At 40.7% G+C, this 18,985-nt stretch overlaps 1 protein-coding gene across 3 annotated transcripts in view; it reads left to right on the forward strand.

The window, feature by feature from the left end:
• The window catches only part of GEMIN5 (gem nuclear organelle associated protein 5), a 37,374-nt gene extending 18,879 nt beyond the window's left edge, over window positions 1–18,495 (forward strand). Inside the window, exons 13-28 of one of the 3 annotated variants that reach the window (XM_023726575.1) lie at window positions 459–640; window positions 1,235–1,374; window positions 2,344–2,515; window positions 3,951–4,178; window positions 5,670–5,789; window positions 6,175–6,297; window positions 7,471–7,566; window positions 8,338–8,475; window positions 9,681–9,828; window positions 10,627–10,746; window positions 11,228–11,438; window positions 12,773–13,024; window positions 14,245–14,407; window positions 15,227–15,731; window positions 16,855–16,954; window positions 17,522–18,495. In XM_023726575.1, the coding sequence (XP_023582343.1) occupies window positions 459–640; window positions 1,235–1,374; window positions 2,344–2,515; window positions 3,951–4,178; window positions 5,670–5,789; window positions 6,175–6,297; window positions 7,471–7,566; window positions 8,338–8,475; window positions 9,681–9,828; window positions 10,627–10,746; window positions 11,228–11,438; window positions 12,773–13,024; window positions 14,245–14,407; window positions 15,227–15,731; window positions 16,855–16,954; window positions 17,522–17,683 (2,860 nt within the window). In that variant the 3' untranslated portion in view covers window positions 17,684–18,495. The remainder of the gene's footprint in view (window positions 1–458; window positions 641–1,234; window positions 1,375–2,343; window positions 2,516–3,950; window positions 4,179–5,669; window positions 5,790–6,174; window positions 6,298–7,470; window positions 7,567–8,337; window positions 8,476–9,680; window positions 9,829–10,626; window positions 10,747–11,227; window positions 11,439–12,772; window positions 13,025–14,244; window positions 14,408–15,226; window positions 15,732–16,854; window positions 16,955–17,521) is intronic. The other 2 variants (XM_023726576.1, XM_023726577.1) reach the window with 2 other exon arrangements.
• The last annotated feature ends 490 nt before the right edge of the window (window positions 18,496–18,985 follow it).

Below are 18,985 nucleotides of genomic sequence, written 5' to 3' on the forward strand. Positions count from 1 at the left end.
CTAAGAAGACCCTATGGAGTAGTTCTACTCTGTAACATATGGGGTCACCATGAGTCGGGGGCAGACTCAACAGCAGCTAACAACAGCAGCAGGCAAAGGTGGCTTTTTAAGCCTCGCTATAATCTGTCCAGTGTTGACCATAGAAACATAGTCCTAATTCAACCAGTTGCTCATTAACTCTTCTCTTTTAACTTCTCCCTAGCACCTTTTATTACAAGTCCCTAATGAACACAGTTTTCCAAAGATTGTTTGGATTTTTAAAGGCTGAACGTACTTGCTTGAGAGAATAACCTTTTGGACCTAGGTCTTTATGAGAGAGTGACCTTTGCAGTGATAGATAGGGTTATCTCTCCTATTTCGTTTCACTCTTCCCTGCCTGATGGAATGAGGGGGATATCTGTTTGCTCTGGCCTATAATTTCATCATCCATCTTTCTTGTCTTGTGTTTCTTACTCTAGATCAATAGAAATATTTCACGTCCCCAACTTGAAACTGATCTGCACCATCCAGCAGCATCACAAGCTTGTGAATGCCATTAGCTGGCATCACGAGCATGGCAGCCAGCCAGAGCTGAGCTATCTGATGGCCTCTGGGTCCAACAATGCTGTCATTTATGTGCACAACCTGAAGACTGTCATAGGTAACTTTGATTTCTTCCATACCAGGGAGGATGTTCAGCTACTTGCCATTACAATCTTTGTACGTTTTTACTTTACTTTTGGCATTAAAATAAATACTATTTTTATTGTTTTTCTGCTGTTGAAAGTAACATATTCATTTTAGTTTTTAAAATTCTTTCAAGCATGATAAAAATGTTAACTTAGAAAATGAAGTTTCTCCTTAAGCTCGTCTCTCGGTAATAATCAGTGTTGTTTGCTGCATGTTTTCCCCAGATTTTAAGTATATATTAACCTACATATGTGTATACATTAGTATATAGGTTTGCATTTTTATGTACTTGTTTGAGAGAGCAATCTCACGTAAGTGATGTTATGTCCTTCTTGGTATCGCATCCAGAGGCATTGTTTGCATTTTGGTGGCATTTGATGGCTTTCGTGGCTTACCGTGTGCCTGTAGGTATGCCCACACTCTTAAGCACTAGACAGAATTGCCTGCTGAAGGTCATCTAGAAAGCATATGGCAAAGTCTCCTTTTGCTGTGTTAACGCTGTCCTGTATGAACCTCTGGGTCTTTTTGGTACTGGTAGCAATGACATCTTCCCCTTTCCTTTTAGAGAGCAATCCTGAATCTCCAGTAACCATTACAGAGCCCTACCGGACCCTCTCAGGGCACACAGCCAAGATTACCAGCCTGGCTTGGAGCCCACATCATGATGGAAGGCTGGTGTCTGCTTCCTACGATGGAACAGCCCAGGTACTATTGTGTCCTTGACCTGTTGGGCTCTTCTCCGTGTACTGTTTTCCCTCAAATTATGTACATGTTTTCCTCCCCTGTACCTCTGTCCAACATCCTCTACAAAAGGGATTTTCTGGGCTCTAGAAGACATTTTTGTTTTATTTCACATATTTGGGTCTTTGGCAGGCTAAAACTGGGTTTTACTTTTAGATGAAAGGGAAAATATTAATAGGAACTAGCTAAATTCTAACATTTTTAAAATAAAGAATTTCATTCTTACTGTCATTATGTGGACCACATCGATGTGGGAAGTACTCTGTCATTCTAGTATAGAAGCGTTGGCTAATAAATAACAAAAAGAACTTTTAGTAATAAGTTAGTAAGTCAGAAATCTCCAAGTTCTAAAAAACACAGATGAAGTGGCAAGCCAGAACTGTGAGGTAGGAGTTTAGGATATCAGAAACAGATAAAGACCTTAGGACCTGGGGCTCTAACAACGGGGTGGGTGTCTCAGTGTTGGGTTGTAGTTGACGTGTCTGCACAAAGCTGGGAGCTGTGAAGGGCTGCCTCTGATACAGAGAGTAGAATAGTTCAGGAAATAGATCATTGGCCCAGGAACTTGGGGACAGAACAATCACCTGTGAGAAAATAGAACTGTAAGCATACACATACAGGTTCTGAGTTAGCATTCTCTTCATGATACCAGAACTCCCAGTCCAAAAATTAACATACAACACTGGTTTGGAATACTGAAATCCATGGGGCACCGGTAGAAGTTCACACGAGATCATCCCATAGGAATGCCTCTACATCCCCGAGCACAGAAGTCTTACGGAGGAAATAGCACTCTCAGAAATGGAGCTCCTAAGAGAAGATTATAAATTATATGAGGAAATAAGAGTCAAAAGAAAAAAGAATTGAAAAACATACCCAAAACAATAGAATAACAAGAACTTTCCTTTTCTAACATGCAACCTTTGGTTTTAGGTGTGGGATACTCTGCGGGAAGAGCCTCTGTGCAATTTCCGAGGACACCGAGGTCGACTCCTTTGTGTGGAGTGGTCCCCGTTGGACCCAGACTGCATCTACTCGGGGGCAGATGACTTCTGTGTATACAAATGGCTCACTTCCATGCAGGATCATTCCCGGCCACCTCAAGGTCAGTCAGAACCTGGAACCCATAAAATGCTCACCTGGCTCCCTTTCTCCTTCCTTAATAACTGAGTTGGTCAGAGTCATCCAGAGTAGCCATTTGTTCAGGGCAGCATCGGTGGTCTGGCAGAGGTTTGGAGCCCAAGCAAGGAAGGCAGCTCGGAGGGGCCAGAGAGCAAAACACCCAAGTGTCAAAAGGACAAAGAAGCCAACTTACAGAGGCTCTCACTGACCAAATCTGTACAGTTTGTATTTGAAACAAACTATTCCATTTCTAGCTATGAAAGATTGGTAACAGACTTGCCCACTCACTATAAACAACTAGAAAACTAGACAACATACTGAACAACTAGGAAGTCCTCAAAGAAGTGAAATCATGTGTCTGCATAAAGACTTGTTCACGATGTTCACAGCAGCTTCATCTGTAATTGCCAAAAACTGAAAACAATCCACATGTCCATCTCAGGTTAGTCAGTAAATTGTGATGATCCCTGCGGTGGAATTCTACTCAGCAATAAAGAGAAAGTAATTACTGATAAACACAACAACACGGATGAATCTCAAAAAAAAACATGATGCTGAGCAGAAGCAGCCGATACAAAAGACTCCATCCTCTGCGATTCCATTTATTTGAAATTCTAGAACAGGCAAAACTAAGCTGTAGTGACAGCAGGTCAGTGATTGCCTAGGACTTGGTAGGGCATGATCAGGGCACGGAGCATCATACTACAAAGAGGCATGAGGGAGGGAGCTTTTGGAGGTGATGGAAATACTCCGTATCTTGTTTGTGGTGGTGGTGGTGGTCACACAACTGTACATATTTTGTCAGCATTCATCAAAGTATTTAAAAATGGGTGTATTTTATTGTATTAAATTATATCTCAATAAAGTTGATTTAAAAATAAGCAAAAGACATTTTAAAACTAAAAAAATAAGTAACGGTAATAAGTCATAACCTAAAATAGGAATCCAGGAGTCTAAATTGACATAAATGAATGGGAAGAAGCAAAAGCTCTTCCTTACAGTAGAATGCTGTAGGAGGAATCGAATCAGTACAGTCTATTCCACTCAATTTTGACACCAGTTGAGTAAATCAGCACTTCTCCCTCTGACCCTAACCACCAGAACTAGGTCAGATCTCACAAAAGGGCATAGTCTTCCATACTGCCAAGTTTGCCCAAGACCTCACACAGCAGCCTCAAGCTTGGGGGTCCCTACACCATCGTGTTTATGATTTAGTGAAATCCTATAAAGGTTGTCTTGGGTGTGTTAATCTTTTAATACTAGAAATCTGAAATTAATTGGAGAAGAAGGGAAAGGATAAGAATGCTATCAAAAAGAAGAGTAATGCAGTATTGGAGATTATGTGCTAGGATGCTTTTAAACCAAGAATATAAATTTTAGTCTATCCTTTTTTTTTTTTTTAATTGTGATTCCTATAGGCAAAAAAAGTATTGAATTAGAGAAAAAAAGGTTCTCTCAACCTAAGCCAAAACTCAAAAAGAAGAAAAAGCCCACCTCAAGAGTGCCTGTGAAGCAGGAATCATTTGATGGGAATGAGGAAGAGAGCTTAAAGGAGAACTCGGGGCCTCTTGAGAATGGAGTGTCGGACCAGGAGGGGGAGGAGGAAGCACAGGAGCCTGAGGTGCCCTGCAGCCTGGCTTCAGTGGGTATGTGGTGGAATCCTGTGTTTACTGACTCTAAGATTGCTTCGTCATGTCGAGGAAAACTAAGCTAGATTGTTGTCCAATTTGAGACTAACGTCTGTGCCTCTGACCTGCCTGTTTTCCCAGCTCCTTAACACAGTCTCTTTGGTGCCCTTGGACACTGCACTGTTTTTTTTAAAGCTTTATTTAAGCCTCTAAAATAAATATCTTCTGTTGGATCTAGTGGGTGACTGGGGTGGCAATAGTGAAGTTCTGTAGAGAAAACTTCTCTAGTTGGGCAGGATCAGACTGTGGGACAGAGTGAAGCTAGGGTAGTACACATACAGAAACTGAAATAGAAGAAGTTTTAACAATAGGACATCATCAGCCATGTAGCCTTTTTTATTGAAAGGAAACCGCTAGCCCTATCTTTTTTTTTTTAAATAATATGGTGTTTTTGGTGAAAGTTTGTCCCTGTCATTTGACCGTGGGAACTTGCAAGCTCTCACTCCTACTTGTAGCTTGTTCCTGACTTGCTGTCTTCTCACCAAAAAAATTATGGTGATTAGTTCCTTCCTGTGTGTTAAGCTATAGTGGCAGTTCTCAGATTTCTCACAAAACAGATTTTCAGCGTTTCATATTAATTTCCAGTAATGCAGCGCAGCCTCTTTCTAGTTTGAAGAGAAAAAATTGTTACTGGCTAAGATGTTAGCACTTTTATTATTTTTTTATATACTTACCTTAAAGTTCTGGTTGCCTGTTACCTGTTAAAATGGATGATTAAATAGCAAGCAATATAAATAAAAGGAGTAACTCAAGCTTAATTTTTAAAACAGTATTTTGATGTAATATAATTAAAATGTCCAAAATATGTGGTACTGAGGTATCCTTGACCTTTTTTAATCCCAAGGGATGTCTGTTGAACCCATAGTTTGGTTAAGCAAAAAGAGCTAAAAGTTTAATGGATTAATTTTTAGATTCATCAAAATACCTTTTTGTTACAAAATGATTACACAAAATGTTCTTTACCCCGATAGATCAACGGCTTTTTTTTTTTTTTAAGCTTACGGTTGTGTGTGCTCAAGATTGTGACTTCATATCAAATACACACAGTATTTTCCACTAGTAGTTTTTCCTTGTTTGCATATCTAAATGTGCAACTAGTACTTTGTCACCTAAATGTGTAGAAAGTGCTTTGTAATCTGAGCAGAGTTTGGGAACTCCTAGGCCTATGGTACAAAGCTGTGGAGGCGAGAGGTTTATAACTTTTCCTTAGATCAGTTAGTCAAAGTTCTAGATATTAAACTTATGGATTCTTAGAACTCGTAACCAGTTTGTGAGGTGGGAAAGGGGGGATCACCCATGCTTCCTTTCCAAAGTATTTTATCTCATCTGTTTTGTGGATAGACAAAATTACATCACTGAGATTGGTGTAGCTTTTATTTTGAAAAAGAACTAGATTCTGTATTGTTCTTATCTCAATTTTTTTTTTTTTTTTGTTTAATTTTTCCCCAGTGACAGTTTCTAGAGAACCAATTATCTCCTCCCCAGGTTCCTTGGGCTTTGAAAAGTCAAAAGTCATCATTAATAACAAAGTCACTTTACCAAAAAAGGAGGCACCGAAAGAGAAACCAGGTTGGTGTCTAATAATTAAAATATTTTGTTAACGTATCCTAAGTATTACATGCAACTGAAAACTCAAAACTGAGTTTTTTTGGTTATTTGTTTTGGGTTTGGTTTTTTTTTAAGTTTTTAAATATTCGTAAGGTGCTTTGATTATGTTTCGATTTGAGATCATGCTTCTAAATTTTTATTTTGCACTTAAACTGTAGTCTTGCGTTGGTTGGTATTGCTTTGTGAATGTTTGCAAGGGCATTTCTCTATGTGTTGTGAAAATTGCCTCAGCTAATTTAATTTGGAAGCCTTTTTATTGGAGTACAAACTTTGTATATACAGTAATATCCATCCAGTAGTTACATTCATACAGCGGACATTCTGTTTGGGTTTTATTCCATCTCAGAAGCCTTAATCAAGAAGAGAAAAGCTCGTTCCATGCTTCCACTGAGCACAAGCCTGGACCACAGGTCCAAAGAGGAGCTTCATCAGGACTGTTTGCTACTAGCAACTGCAAAACACTCCAGAGGTACAAAAATACACTTGTTGACCCGTTATAATCTTCTGGGAACTGGCACATAACAGCACCGCCTGCTTATTTGTCAAATGAATGGGGGGAAAAATGTCCAAGATTGTTGTCTGTATTTCCTCATTCTTTTCCAGCCATGCCCCTCCCACCTCAACCTTGCTGCCAAACTCCGCATTCTGACCCACTGTCAACAGTACTCAGTGTCTTTGCGATGTAGTGTTCTGCTTTTATTGTTAGCAATCTAGTTGTCTCCAGCCATCTGTGTGCCAGGATTGGTATGTTGGCTTAAATGGATCAGCGTGAATTGGCGCTCAGTAATTTTTTCCATTGAGCAGTGTCTTTACGTAGGAAAAAACCATTTGCTTTTTTGAAATATACCCGTAATATGGCAGTTCTTTTAAAAAATACTCATAAATTTTTGTTTGCGGGGAGTTTTTTGGTTTGTGCTTTTCAAAGCCCTCATTTAGGGCCCATTATTTTGATACTTGAGCAAATTTTTTTTTTTTTTTTTTAATTATACGTGTTAAAAAGGGATTCAAATGATAAAATGAAACTCAAAGAGTATGAAAAGATTAGAGAAAGAAAGTACATCTCTCTCCCACTCTGACACTTCTCCCAGAGGCCACACTATTACCAGTTTTTTATCTCTCTCCAGAGGTATTTTATGCTTTTATTAATATATATAGCTCTCTTTTTGGAGCTATGTGATTATTTTCTATATTTATACAATTAGCCATATCCCTTTATGTTATTCATCTTAATGAAAAATTAGTTAGCTTTTTAAAAAACAGAAGGAGTATTGAATCCCTTCCTGGTAGATTCCAGTGACTGTTAGGGACATTTCTTTACTCAGTAGGTTTTTTGTCTTGTCTGGTTTTTTTTTAACCACATTTAAATACATGTTCAATTTTGGGTTGGCTTTTAAAATTCTACTTTTTTTTCCCAAATCTTTCTTTCAACTAACTACAAACTATATTGTCTAATTGGATTTTGCCAAAGCTGAGCTTCACTCTGTGTTGGTATTTTGCTACCTTTGTAACCAGCAGGGGTCTCTGTTAGAGTAAACAAATACCTGAAATGGGTGTTCTGGACATTTATTCAGAAGTAGTTGGGCAGAAAACTGTAACCTGTGTAATCACTTCATCTGATTTTTTTGTCTTTCTAAACGAACAGAGCTAAATGAGGATATGATTGCTGATCTTGAGGACAGATTTCACCTGGGGCTTTTCACAGACAGGGCTACTCTGCACAAAATGATTGAGGTTGAAGGTGAGGCAAATCCGGTTAACTAATCACTTTCATCTTTATTCTCTCCTGACACTTTGCACAGGTCTCTGGATGATGCAAACAGTTTGCACTCAACTGCTAACCTAAAAGTTGCCATTTCAAACCCACCCAGCGGTACTGCAGAAGAAAGGGGCTAGTGATAAGCTTCTCTTAAGACTGCAACCAAGAAAACCCTATGGAGCACAGTTCTACTCTGTAACATGTGGATTTACCATGAGTTAGAATTGACTCAACGGCAACTACCAACACCACTTTATGCATACCTCTTTTATGGCTGCTGTTCCATGGTGTTGTAATGGCTACTTTTACTTGTCATCCAGCTAGGTTTTGAATTCCCTAATTTGCTTATTCACATAATACCCCTTGTCTCTGGTAAAACCAAAACCAAACCCATTGCAGTCAAGTTGATTCTGACTCATAGCGACCCTATGGGACAGAGTAGAAGTGCCCCATAGGGTTTCCATGGAGAGGCTGGTGGATTCAGACTGCCAGCCTTTTTGGTTAACAGCTGAGCTCTTAACCACTGTGCTGCCAGGACTGGTAGAAGGCCCTAAACATACAGTGTTCAGAGTGAGTGAGTGCAAGTGAAAGTGGGTGGGTGGGTGACTGAGTGGGCTTCAGGCCCCATCATGGTCACTCTGGTTGGTGGCTTCCCCATCAGTGAGTGACTGCATATACTGCGAGTGTCTTTCTCTGGTTTATTTGAAAGATGTGTCTGAAATGTCTTCCAAATATTCTCTCTCCTCCAAACAGGAAAAGGTCACTTGGAAAATGGCCACCCTGAGTTATTTCACCAGCTCATGCTTTGGAAAGGAGATCTGAAAGGGGTTCTCCAGACTGCAGCAGAAAGAGGGGAACTGACCGACAATCTTGTGGCTATGGCACCAGTGGGTATGTTCTTTTTGACAAAAACATTGTCATCTGTAGGATACATCCACCAAAGATGTTTCTTAGCAGTACTAGTCTTGAGCTCAAAATCACTTAGAGATAAAATTATGAAGCAAACCTAAACCTGTCCTGCAACAGTAGGCTGTCCGATGAATCAACCCCATTCCCCAGTTCCCTAAAAAAGACAGGTCACTGACACACACTGATGGCAGGATTGTAATTGGCGAAATCTCCTTGTGGGACAGTTCAGCCATGTTTAATAAAATTTAGAATACATGTGCCCTTTGACTTGGCAATTCTAATTATAGGAATTCATTGATCTGCACACATGCAGAATGACAAATATGCATGGACTATCATTGCAGCAGTATTTGTAATAGCAAAAGATAGTAAGAACCAGTCCCTCAATAAGGGACTGGTTAAATCATGTACATTCATGCAGTAGAAACCGGTACAGATGCCAAAAGCATGTGGCAGCTCTGTGTGTTCTCATATGGAATGAAGCTCCAGATCGTAGCAAGTGAGAAGAATCAAGATGTAGATGCACAGCAGAATATCTAACACTGTCGTTTATATTGCTGTGTGGGTGGTTGTATATTTGTAGACTATTTGCAAAGGCTTCAAAAGAAACTAGTAACAATGTTTGCCTCTATGGAGAGAATTTTGGGGCAGGATCAAGGGAGGGTGTACCAGGATAACAAGGAAAGCTTTTTTTTATGCCAAGCTCAGTTTTTTTGTTTTGTTTTGTTCTTTTAGCTTTTTATTCAGGGGTACTATAGAGAGAGAGAGGAAAATGCACAGATCACGAGTGTACAGTGAATTTCAGTAATTGAATACACCCTTATAACCAGCACCCATTTCAAGAAACATTACATTACCTGCACCTCATAGTTCCCCTTGTGCTCCTTCCCGTCACTATCTCCCCTCACCCCAGTACGGGTAACCGCTACCCTTATTTCCATGCCCTTTTGTACCTCTTGAATTTTTTGCCACTTTGTATGCATTACATAATCAAACAGTTTGTTTCAAAATGTAAGGGTGAGAGGAGGCAGATGATCTTAATGGCAATTGAATTAGTATTTAAATGTTCTTAATGCAGTGGCCGTGAAAACAAGGCATTTACCCATTTAAGCAGATCTTTTTTTTAATCACGCCTACTTTTATTTTTTTTCTTTAACCACCATCTTTCTTTTTTTTTTTTTTTAAAGCTGGCTACCATGTGTGGCTATGGGCCGTGGAAGCTTTTGCCAAACAGCTGTGTTTTCAGGATCAGTATGTCAAGGCTGCCTCTCACCTGCTTTCTATCCACAAAGTGTATGAAGCTGTGGAGCTGCTCAAGTCAAACCATTTCTACAGGTCTGTGTGTAGAACTCAGAGTTGGACATGGTATGGAAATAGCTCGGGAAGCTGTCGGGCTCACAGTGGCAGGCGCAAGTTTTCCAAAATTCTGATTTTCATTTGAATGCTCAAATTTCACCGTTGACAACAAAACCACTGGTTGTTTTCCGTGAAGTGATAGGCTTATTTTGTTCTTTTTTTTAGCAAATGTCTGCCAAATACCCGACTCTGAATAATAATTTTTGCCTGTTAGTCATTCTTTCAAGCAGAAATGAGATTCTGTGAAAAAAGCAGCTAGTTCAGCTCACAATTCAGTCATTCACGTTTTTCCTAGAGACAACCATCATGCTTCGGGACGCGGCAGGGGTACTTTGTGTGTTTTTCTTATTTTGTCACACAGGATATTAAAAAGATGTGTACTCAGGAGACTTAATAAAATTAATAAGTTTTACTGCTTCATCAAGGACATTTGCTTTTTTTGTGTGTTTTTTCTTTTGCTAAGATCCCAGTTTTACCCACCATTGCTTTGCACGGTGAGTGCAAATATAAACATAGTGAAAAAGGCAAATAACCTCTTAGCATTATTATGAAGATAGTTTTGACGTCATGAACCCCCTTTAAGAACTGATGACCCCAGTGAAGAATTGAACACAGTGTTTCTAAGTTGTCTGTGTAATTTAGGAATACAGTATTTTTTAGGAAATTAGAACAATACAGACAACACAAGTGGCACCATTTGTCCTATGTTCCAGCCCCTTCTAGGACCTCGTAAAGAAGAGCCTTTTCATTTTGGTTAATTATCTGTTCTTCCTGTAGGGAAGCTATTGCCATTGCCAAGGCCCGGCTGCGCCCAGAGGACCCAATCTTGAAAGACCTGTACCTCAGCTGGGGAGCCATCCTAGAGAAAGATGGCCATTACGCCATGGCAGCCAAATGGTAAGCCAGAGGGAAGCTGGAGTGCACCCAACATTGAAGAGCTTCTGCCAAGAAAAGCAAGACAACAGTACAAGTAATAAGCTTAGAGGTGGAGATCAAGTGATTAGAAAATTAAAAAGCCTGTCTTAAGACTCATAGGATCTACCTCACTGGTATTTATATAGATCACTAATCATTCAGGAAACCTGAGTAGCAGACTAAGATGTCTTATCAGATAAAGAAAACAGGGAGGAATTGCTCCCTGCTTGAGTTTGATTCAGCAAGTGTTGAGGTTCCATTATGTCCTCAGCCCACATGATGTTGTCTGTGTGGTAAGCTGTGCTGGCTGCAGCCTTAGCGGGAACAGAGGCCGTGACACACCTGGGACCACAGGAAGGCCCACAATGCAAAGCAGACAGAAAGGTGTGATTCAACCCTGTAAAGAGTGAGAATAAGACCTGTGGTTTATGACATTTTGTTTGGGTTTTCTTTTGTATCGTAGCTATTTAGGGGCCACGTCCACTTATGATGCAGCCAAAGTTTTGGCCAAAAAGGGAGATGCAGCATCACTTAGAACAGCTGCAGAGTTGGCCGCAATCGTAGGAGAGGAGGAATTGTCTGCTTCGCTGGCTCTCAGGTGTGCCCAAGAGCTGCTTCTGGCCAGGAACTGGGTGGGAGCCCAGGAAGCCCTGCAACTCCATGAAAGTCTAAAGGTCAGCCTATTATTTCATCTCCTGGTATTTGAGAGGGTAAGGCCCTGAATCCTATAGGAGTTGAATTCCAAGTGGATAAGCTGTACCAGTTTGGCAGATATTCCTTGTATGTGTCTGGCAAGCCCTGCCTTACTCTCCCACTGAAGTACAGTGGTTTATCAGTTGCCATATTCAAAATAAGATGATGTGCTTGTTCATGGTATTTCCTATTGCTTATAAATTTGTGCATAGCATCTATGAATGGGCTTCAGTCAGCCCAGACCCTGGGTTGGTAGTTGAGTATTTCTTCATTGATGTCATCGGCACAGTTTTCTTTAAAGAGGGAGAGGGGCTGGCCTTTAATAGAAATCATAGTGCTTTGCCAGTAGCACCCTTTTTCAGCTGGAAGCCATAAAGAAGTGTGGGGAAATCAAAATGGTCCTTTATTCCCACCTAGTTAAAAATGAGTAATCCACCATTGCCTTTTCTCACACTTCAGAACTGAGAGTGTTTTTAAAGTGTCGGTGCACTCACTTAGTTTCTAAATCATGTAAACATTTGGTCCATTTTAGATGACTTGTTGGATTCTCACCTGAACTTTTTTAAGTTCTTCCGTCTATAGTAGAGTAAATGGGCCTAAGATCAATTCCTAGCTGAGTGCTCAAAGCCCAAGGAAAATGCTAGGTGGTGAGGCAGCTTGCTGGGAGCTTCAAATAAAAAGAGGCAAAAATAGTAGAACCCTCAAAGATAGCGTCACTTGGTATGTATTAAATGACCAGATTTAGAAGAGATTTTAATTTATCCACAACCAAAAAACATTTCCAGAATGGTTATTGGCATTTCATTCTTTCCCTTAAATAGCATCCTTAATAAAGCAAGAAAAGCTGTAACGTTACGCTAAATATTGTTCTGATAAGGGCTATTTTGGCTGTATGGAACAGGGATCCTCCCAGGCTTACCTGAGAAAAGATTATTATTATAGGAGTATACAAGGAATCTCATGCCAACTGAAAAATCCAGCAAAAATAAAGATTTTCCAGGCCTTTTGTCTCTGCTTTTGTTCTCTTCTAGCTGACTCTCTATGTGAAATCTACTTGGACGTGGCTCATAAGGCCTGCCCCAGCTCTCAGATACACACGGCTAGTCTGCTCCAGCTCCTTCTGCCCACTGCACTTCACCTCTGTATTCTCTAGTCTGAAGCTCTCACAGAGAGGAAGAATCTGATGAATCCAGCCCGTCTTTGCCCACCCTGGGCCACAAATCTTAGGTGGCTGGCCTGTATGGGGCTTCAGTTGTCGTGGATTGATGTCCTTTGTCTTGTGTAACAATTCCTCTCCTTTGTTATTGGGTTCCAGGGTCAGAGGCTAGTGTTTTGCCTACTTGAGCTACTGTCCAAGCATCTAGAGGACAGGCAGCTTTCAGAGTGCAGAAGCTCCTCCTCTTACCATGCTTGGACCACAGCCACTGAAGGGCCCCTCGAGGAGAGGGTGACTGCGGTGTGGAAGAGTGCCTTTGGCCTTGACGCCCCAGAGCAGTACCAGGCAGCACTTCAGAAGCTGCACGACATCAAGTACCCATCTGCTACAAATAACACTCCCTCCAAACAGGTACCCCATGCACGCCAGCACAGGATATTAGTCACTCAGTAGGAAGACTTCCTTAATCACGTCTAATACAATAGGGAAACAAGCAGAATGCTGGTTAGTGCTTCAGAAAGACTGAGGCAGGTCCAGGCAGCCTGGAAAATCCCTGCAGACGAATTAAAGCCCATTAGCTTTGAAGTTAGTCTTAAAGTCGCTTAAAAAAATGTTTAAAGATACAGAAAATAACATAGCAAGTACCCATCACCCAGAGTTGAAGGTTCACATTTTGTCATTTTTGCTTCACAGGATTTCTTGATTGATTGGTTGGTTGATTGATTGATTATGCATTTATTTATTTATTCATTAATCATGAAAGAAATACAACTTGACAGATAAAGTGGAAGTCCCTCTTGTTACCTTCCTCAGTCCCCATCACCAAAGGCAACCCCTGAATCGGATCAAATGTATTATTTTGTGATTTGTTTATTTCACTGACCATTGTTTGTCAAATCTATCACAGTTGATAAAAAGAAATCAAGTTGATGCATTTTAACTGCTATATCTGTCTTAGCATTACACCTCAATTTATCTGCTTTCTATTTTTACAGCAAGAGGAGACAGTATATTTTTGAGGAACAAGATTTCCTCAAATGGTATACTACTTCGGGATACAAAACATCAGTGAATCTCAAAAGCATTATGCTGAGTGAAAGGACCAAGAAGCAAAACACTACATACTCTATGACTCCATTTAAATGAATTCTAGAATAGGCAAAAAGTACAGTACAAAAAAAATCAATGGTTGTTAGGGGCTGGGGAGAGGGGCTTGACTACCAAGAAGCACATGGGAATATTTTGGGTTCATGAAAGATGTTTTCTGCCTTGATTGTGGTGATAGTTGTAGAACTACATGTTTTTCAAAACTCATCAAATTGCACACTTAAAATTAATTTTATTTTAATTATCCCTCAGTTTTTAAAAAGAAAAATTATAGCTTTTATAAAAGTTTCAGAAACTCATTTTGTTTTACTTAATGCAAATGTCAGAGCATTTTCTAACATGAGGAATTTAACACCAGACAACATGTGTTCCAGTGCAACTAGATATGAAAACTTCTGATGGGGAAGCAAAAACAGGAGATAGGAAGACCTTTCTTAAATGGTGCAGTTAGTAGGAGCCTTTCTGATGTCCTCAGTATGTGCTTTGGGTGGATGTTTAACTGAGATTCTTGGTTTCTTCTCTAGCTCCTGCTTCACATTTGCCATGACTTGACCTTGGCATTGCTGAGCCAGCAGGTCGCCTCCTGGGATGAGGCCGTGAAAGCCCTGCTTCGGGCTGTGGTCCGGAGCTATGACTCGGGGAACTTCACCATCATGCAGGAAGTCTACTCTGCCTTTCTTCCTGAGGGTAAATGCCCACCACCTCTGCCTGGAGCATGCCCACTAGTAAACAATATAGCTGTCGCCCAATGGTGCAGCACCAGGAACACACAGGTTCTTAAAAGAAAGAGATTGGCTGGCTAGGTCATTTTAATAGAAAGTTAAGAGATAGTCAGTAACTGAGCTGTTTTCTTTTTATCTTCCTTTCAGCCTCCTACATACTTTGCACACAGTGACTTTAAAAGAGAGTAATGTTGCAAGTTAGTAAGAATGGAGACCACCAGTTGCCATTGAGTCAACCCTGACTCATGGTGGCCCCATGTGTGTCAGAGTAGGACTGTGCACCATAGGGTTTCAGTGGCTGACTGTTCAGAAGTGGATCACCAGACCTTTCTTCCAAGATGCCTCTGAGTGGACTCGAACTTCCAAACTTTTGGCTAGCAGCCAAGCAGATTAACTGTTTACACCACCCAGGGATTCCAAAGAATGGAGAAGCACAGCAAAATTCCTTGGGCTGCAGGATTAGCCACTGAACTAGATCATTTTGATTTTTCAGAGACAGTGATTGTAACCTCAGTCAGTGACCCCAGAGCCTTCAGTCCACTGATACGGATGGAATGCTTTTAATGACTTCCAGCCTGTAGCAGTGAGAACATTGTTGCAAGTCAGGAAACGTTTAGCTCCAGTTGGCTTTTGGTAGAAGACATGTGGTCCCATGGATCCCAGTGCTGTCCTTTATCTTGGGATCTGCCTCTTAGATGGTAGGAAGCAGGACATGAGAATAGGAAGCCAGATTTTTGGCAGATAAATAAAGGTGCAACCCCAAATCCTTTTTTTGTTCTCCTAGGCTGTGACCACCTAAGAGAGAAACTGGGTGACCGTCCATCCTCCAACACACCAGCTTTCAAAAGTTTGGAGGCCTTTTTCATTTATGGGCGCCTGTATGAATTCTGGTGGTCTCTCTCCACGCCTTACCCTGAATCCAGTGTCTGGGTAGGTGTTGATCACAGAAGGAAAACTGCTGAACACAGCCAGCAGTTGGATGATGCCAGCCCTGAAGAAGGTGACCCTGTGGCTTCTTGTCAGCCAGAGCTAAACAGGCCTCCAGAACTCAACTCAGTACTCACAGAAGAAAGCATTCAAGTGCTGAGTGCTTGTAAGGAGCTCTTTTCAGAAAGGCATGCCAGTCTCCAAAACTCACAGAGAACTATTGCTGAAGTCCAGGACACCTTGGCGGAAATGATCCGCCAGCACCAGAAGAATCAGCTTGGTGAATCCACAGGGAATGGTCCTGATAAGAGTGAGTCTGAGCAGGAAGCAGAAGGGTCCCCATCTAGTTTTCAGAGCCAGTGGTAAGTATACAGTCAAGTACAAGATGGAATTGAGAATACCGTGTCAGATTGTCGTGTAACAAGATAAAAAATAAGTATGTGGTGATATGAATCAGGTCATTTGGAAGCAGCATAATGTAGTAATGAAGGCACAGGCATTGGAGTTGGACATGGGTTCTAATTCTGGCCCTGCCGTGTGACCTCACACAAGTTCTTAATAGTTTCCTCATCTGTAAAGTGGAGACCAACTCCTACCTCAGTTGTTTTGAGAAGCAGTGTTTTTCAGTCGTTTTGTAGTATCACAAAAAGCAGACAAGAAGGGTAATGTACAAAACTACACACTGAACTGAGAAGATCCCAGGTGATCCGAGTGCCCGGGGAAGACAGGAGCCAGTTACTCATCACTGTAGAGCTGAACTTGCTTTATCATCGGGCACTTTGCTGTGGGATTTTGCAGTGATTAACAATTATTAGTTGGTTACTATACTGAGTGCCTTTTGCCTTGATTATGTCCCTCAGCACAGGGACTAGAACACAGGAAAGAGTACAGTCAATAAACTTGGAGCTGTTATTACTAACTTGAAGCTATAAAACTAAGAAACTTTGAAACCCCCGTTTTTAGTCCTCTAAAATACTCCCATTTGAAATCATGAATCAGACACTTAAGTCACTTCTCTACTAAGCTACCACACTCTAGGCAACTTTAGGTTTGGTTTTTGTAACAAGAAAACCTGAAAAGTTCTCTAACCCAGTGGCTGTTAACTTTTGGATTACAGGACCCTGTGAGAAGCTTAAGACCCCTACCCAGAAAAATGTGCATCTGTACATCGGCAGGTGCCTGGCTCTGTCTAACTGTCCCCCAAGAAACCCAGGCCCTCTGTGCTCAGTCGAATCCACTGAAACTCATAAAATGTCATTAGGGCTGTATGTCTAAGATCTAGAAATTAGGAAAACAGTGGGCAATCGTGTTGCATTTTGAAAATTCTGTTTTATATCACATCAGGTTTAATTACCTTCTCTTGACCTTTGTATTTAAAGATGCGGAGACAAAGAGTCAGGTGACAAAGGAATTTTTATTTGTATGGTGATAATAAAGACAGAAGTTACCTGGTGCAAGATATGACTTATACTGTGTTTTTATTAGTAGTAAAGAAGAAAAAAATGAACCAGTTTCTCTGCCTGAATTAACCAAAAGACTTACAGAGGCGAATGAAAGAATGACTAAGTTTCCTGACAGTATTAAGGTAAGAATTACAGCAGTTAATCTGGTAAAACATTACTTTTTGTATTATCAGCTGAGTATACCAAATTCTTAGGGGCCACCCACTTCTCAGTTCAGTTTCTGAACTCTACATTTCTATGTTTTTAAAATGTTAAGGTCCACTTGCCTTTGGTTAGTTCAGATATGAGAATTATTGACCACACAAGCAGTTCTAGACCTCAGGGAAACCAAATACATTTTGTAGTTGTGTGGATAGAAGTAAAACTAAAAGTGGTACCGTATATCTGATCGCTTACAGACGGATAGGTACGTTGGGGTGTGGTGTCCTAACCATAATAGAAGCATCATTTTTTGAGTTGACTTGGTCAGGCTCTAGAAAAGATTGTATCATTTGAGAAGGACATCCAGTAGCCATCCCAGCTTTGAGTATCATCCCTTCTTAGAGTAACGGATGAAGGGCAAGAAGGGGCCTGTAAGACTGTGCCTGAGAAGTGTCAGTAGGTGGAATCTTGCTGTTACGGATGGCCTGTGCAGGTGTTTGTGGCTCTTTTGCAAATGCTTCCTTTCTCATTCCCCTGTCATCTTTCAGAGCTGGCCCTTCCCAGATGTGCTGGAGTGTTGCCTTGTCCTGCTTCACATCGGGTCCCAGTGTCCTGGCTATGTGACCCCAGAAATGCAACAACAGGCCCAGGAGCTCCTTCAGAAATACGGCAACTCTAAAGTTTACAAAAGACGCCAGGCCTGCACGTGAACTTTCAAGGACCTTTAAGAAGCTGCGCCAAATTCAGAATGTTTGACACCTTTCACCTCTGCAGTCACACCTGACCAGACATTTACTCTGATCCCTAGATTCTTTTGCAGTGATCCGGAACAATACAAATGAGGGGCAAGTTGGAATCAGTTCTGCCCTTAGACACAGCAGAATCTGACCTGGTTATAGAGTTGGATTCTTGGGACTTAATTATGGTTTCCTACTGGAGGGAAGAGTATGAAAAGCCAGCAGTAGTTACTCAGAAAGAACCCGCAGAGTGAGTGTTGGCTATCTCTGTCTAAAGCCTTATGCAGGTTTCACCCAAAGAGGAGAAACGTTTTTAATCACCCAAAGTGTTATCTTAAACACAAGCTACCTTTATGAATACTTTGCCTAATCGTCAACGTGTCATTCTTGGTAGAGGTAGAATAGCTGCATTTTGTGGCTGTTGGTATAATTTTTTTAATTGTGTTTTGTTAACCTGGGTCCTCCCCCTCTGCCCGTTCAGAGATTCAAGTTTGAATGTGAAATAGGCCTTACCTATCATGTTGGCTGTTTATGCTGTGTCTGAACTTGAGGTCAGAATTTTGGTTTTGTTGTTTTATGTAATTGTTTATTTGGACAAATCATTTACTAAAGCTTTCAAAGAACAAATAACTAACTCAAATGTGTCTTACCGTTGCCGTTTTATAAGAAATCATTGATGATGATCAGATAGCTCAGGAAGAAAGTACTGTGTCATTGGCTCTTAATCTTTTTTGGATCACAGGACCCTTTGAGAATTCGATTAAAGCCACAGATATCTCTTTGAAGAAAAACCCATATTCTCATTTTGCGTAGTGTGGGTCACTGGACTCCAGCTTTAGCATAATGGAACTGTTATACTATTTAATTATAAATCCCTGCTCTTTTTTTTTTTTTTTTTTTTTAATGAGCATTCCCTTGAGGTGTATTTTCCTCTGTGGTAATTTAAACAGTTGAACAACGTCAGGAACAGATGTTTCTGTACTGTCACCATTGCTGGAACGTAAAAATCAGATGGGTTTGAGAGGGAACATTCCTCCCTAATAATTGAACTATCTTCTTTTGGGATTCATTGTGAGGGCTTTTTTGCTCTGGTGTCCAGTTTATTTTTCAGTTAGTTACTAGGGTTGAGATTGTTTTGGACAGCAAGAATGAAATTCATTAACAAGAACTTTCTCTAGGAAGGAAAAGGTTTAAGAGACAGGATTCAAAGATCTGACTTACTGATTTTTTTTTGTTAGAGCTAGCTGTCAAGTTTAAAAAGTGCTATTCTCTAAA

Source organism: Trichechus manatus, unplaced genomic scaffold (genome assembly GCF_000243295.1).
Source record: "Trichechus manatus latirostris isolate Lorelei unplaced genomic scaffold, TriManLat1.0 scaffold00011, whole genome shotgun sequence".
Lineage (NCBI taxonomy): Eukaryota > Metazoa > Chordata > Mammalia > Sirenia > Trichechidae > Trichechus > Trichechus manatus.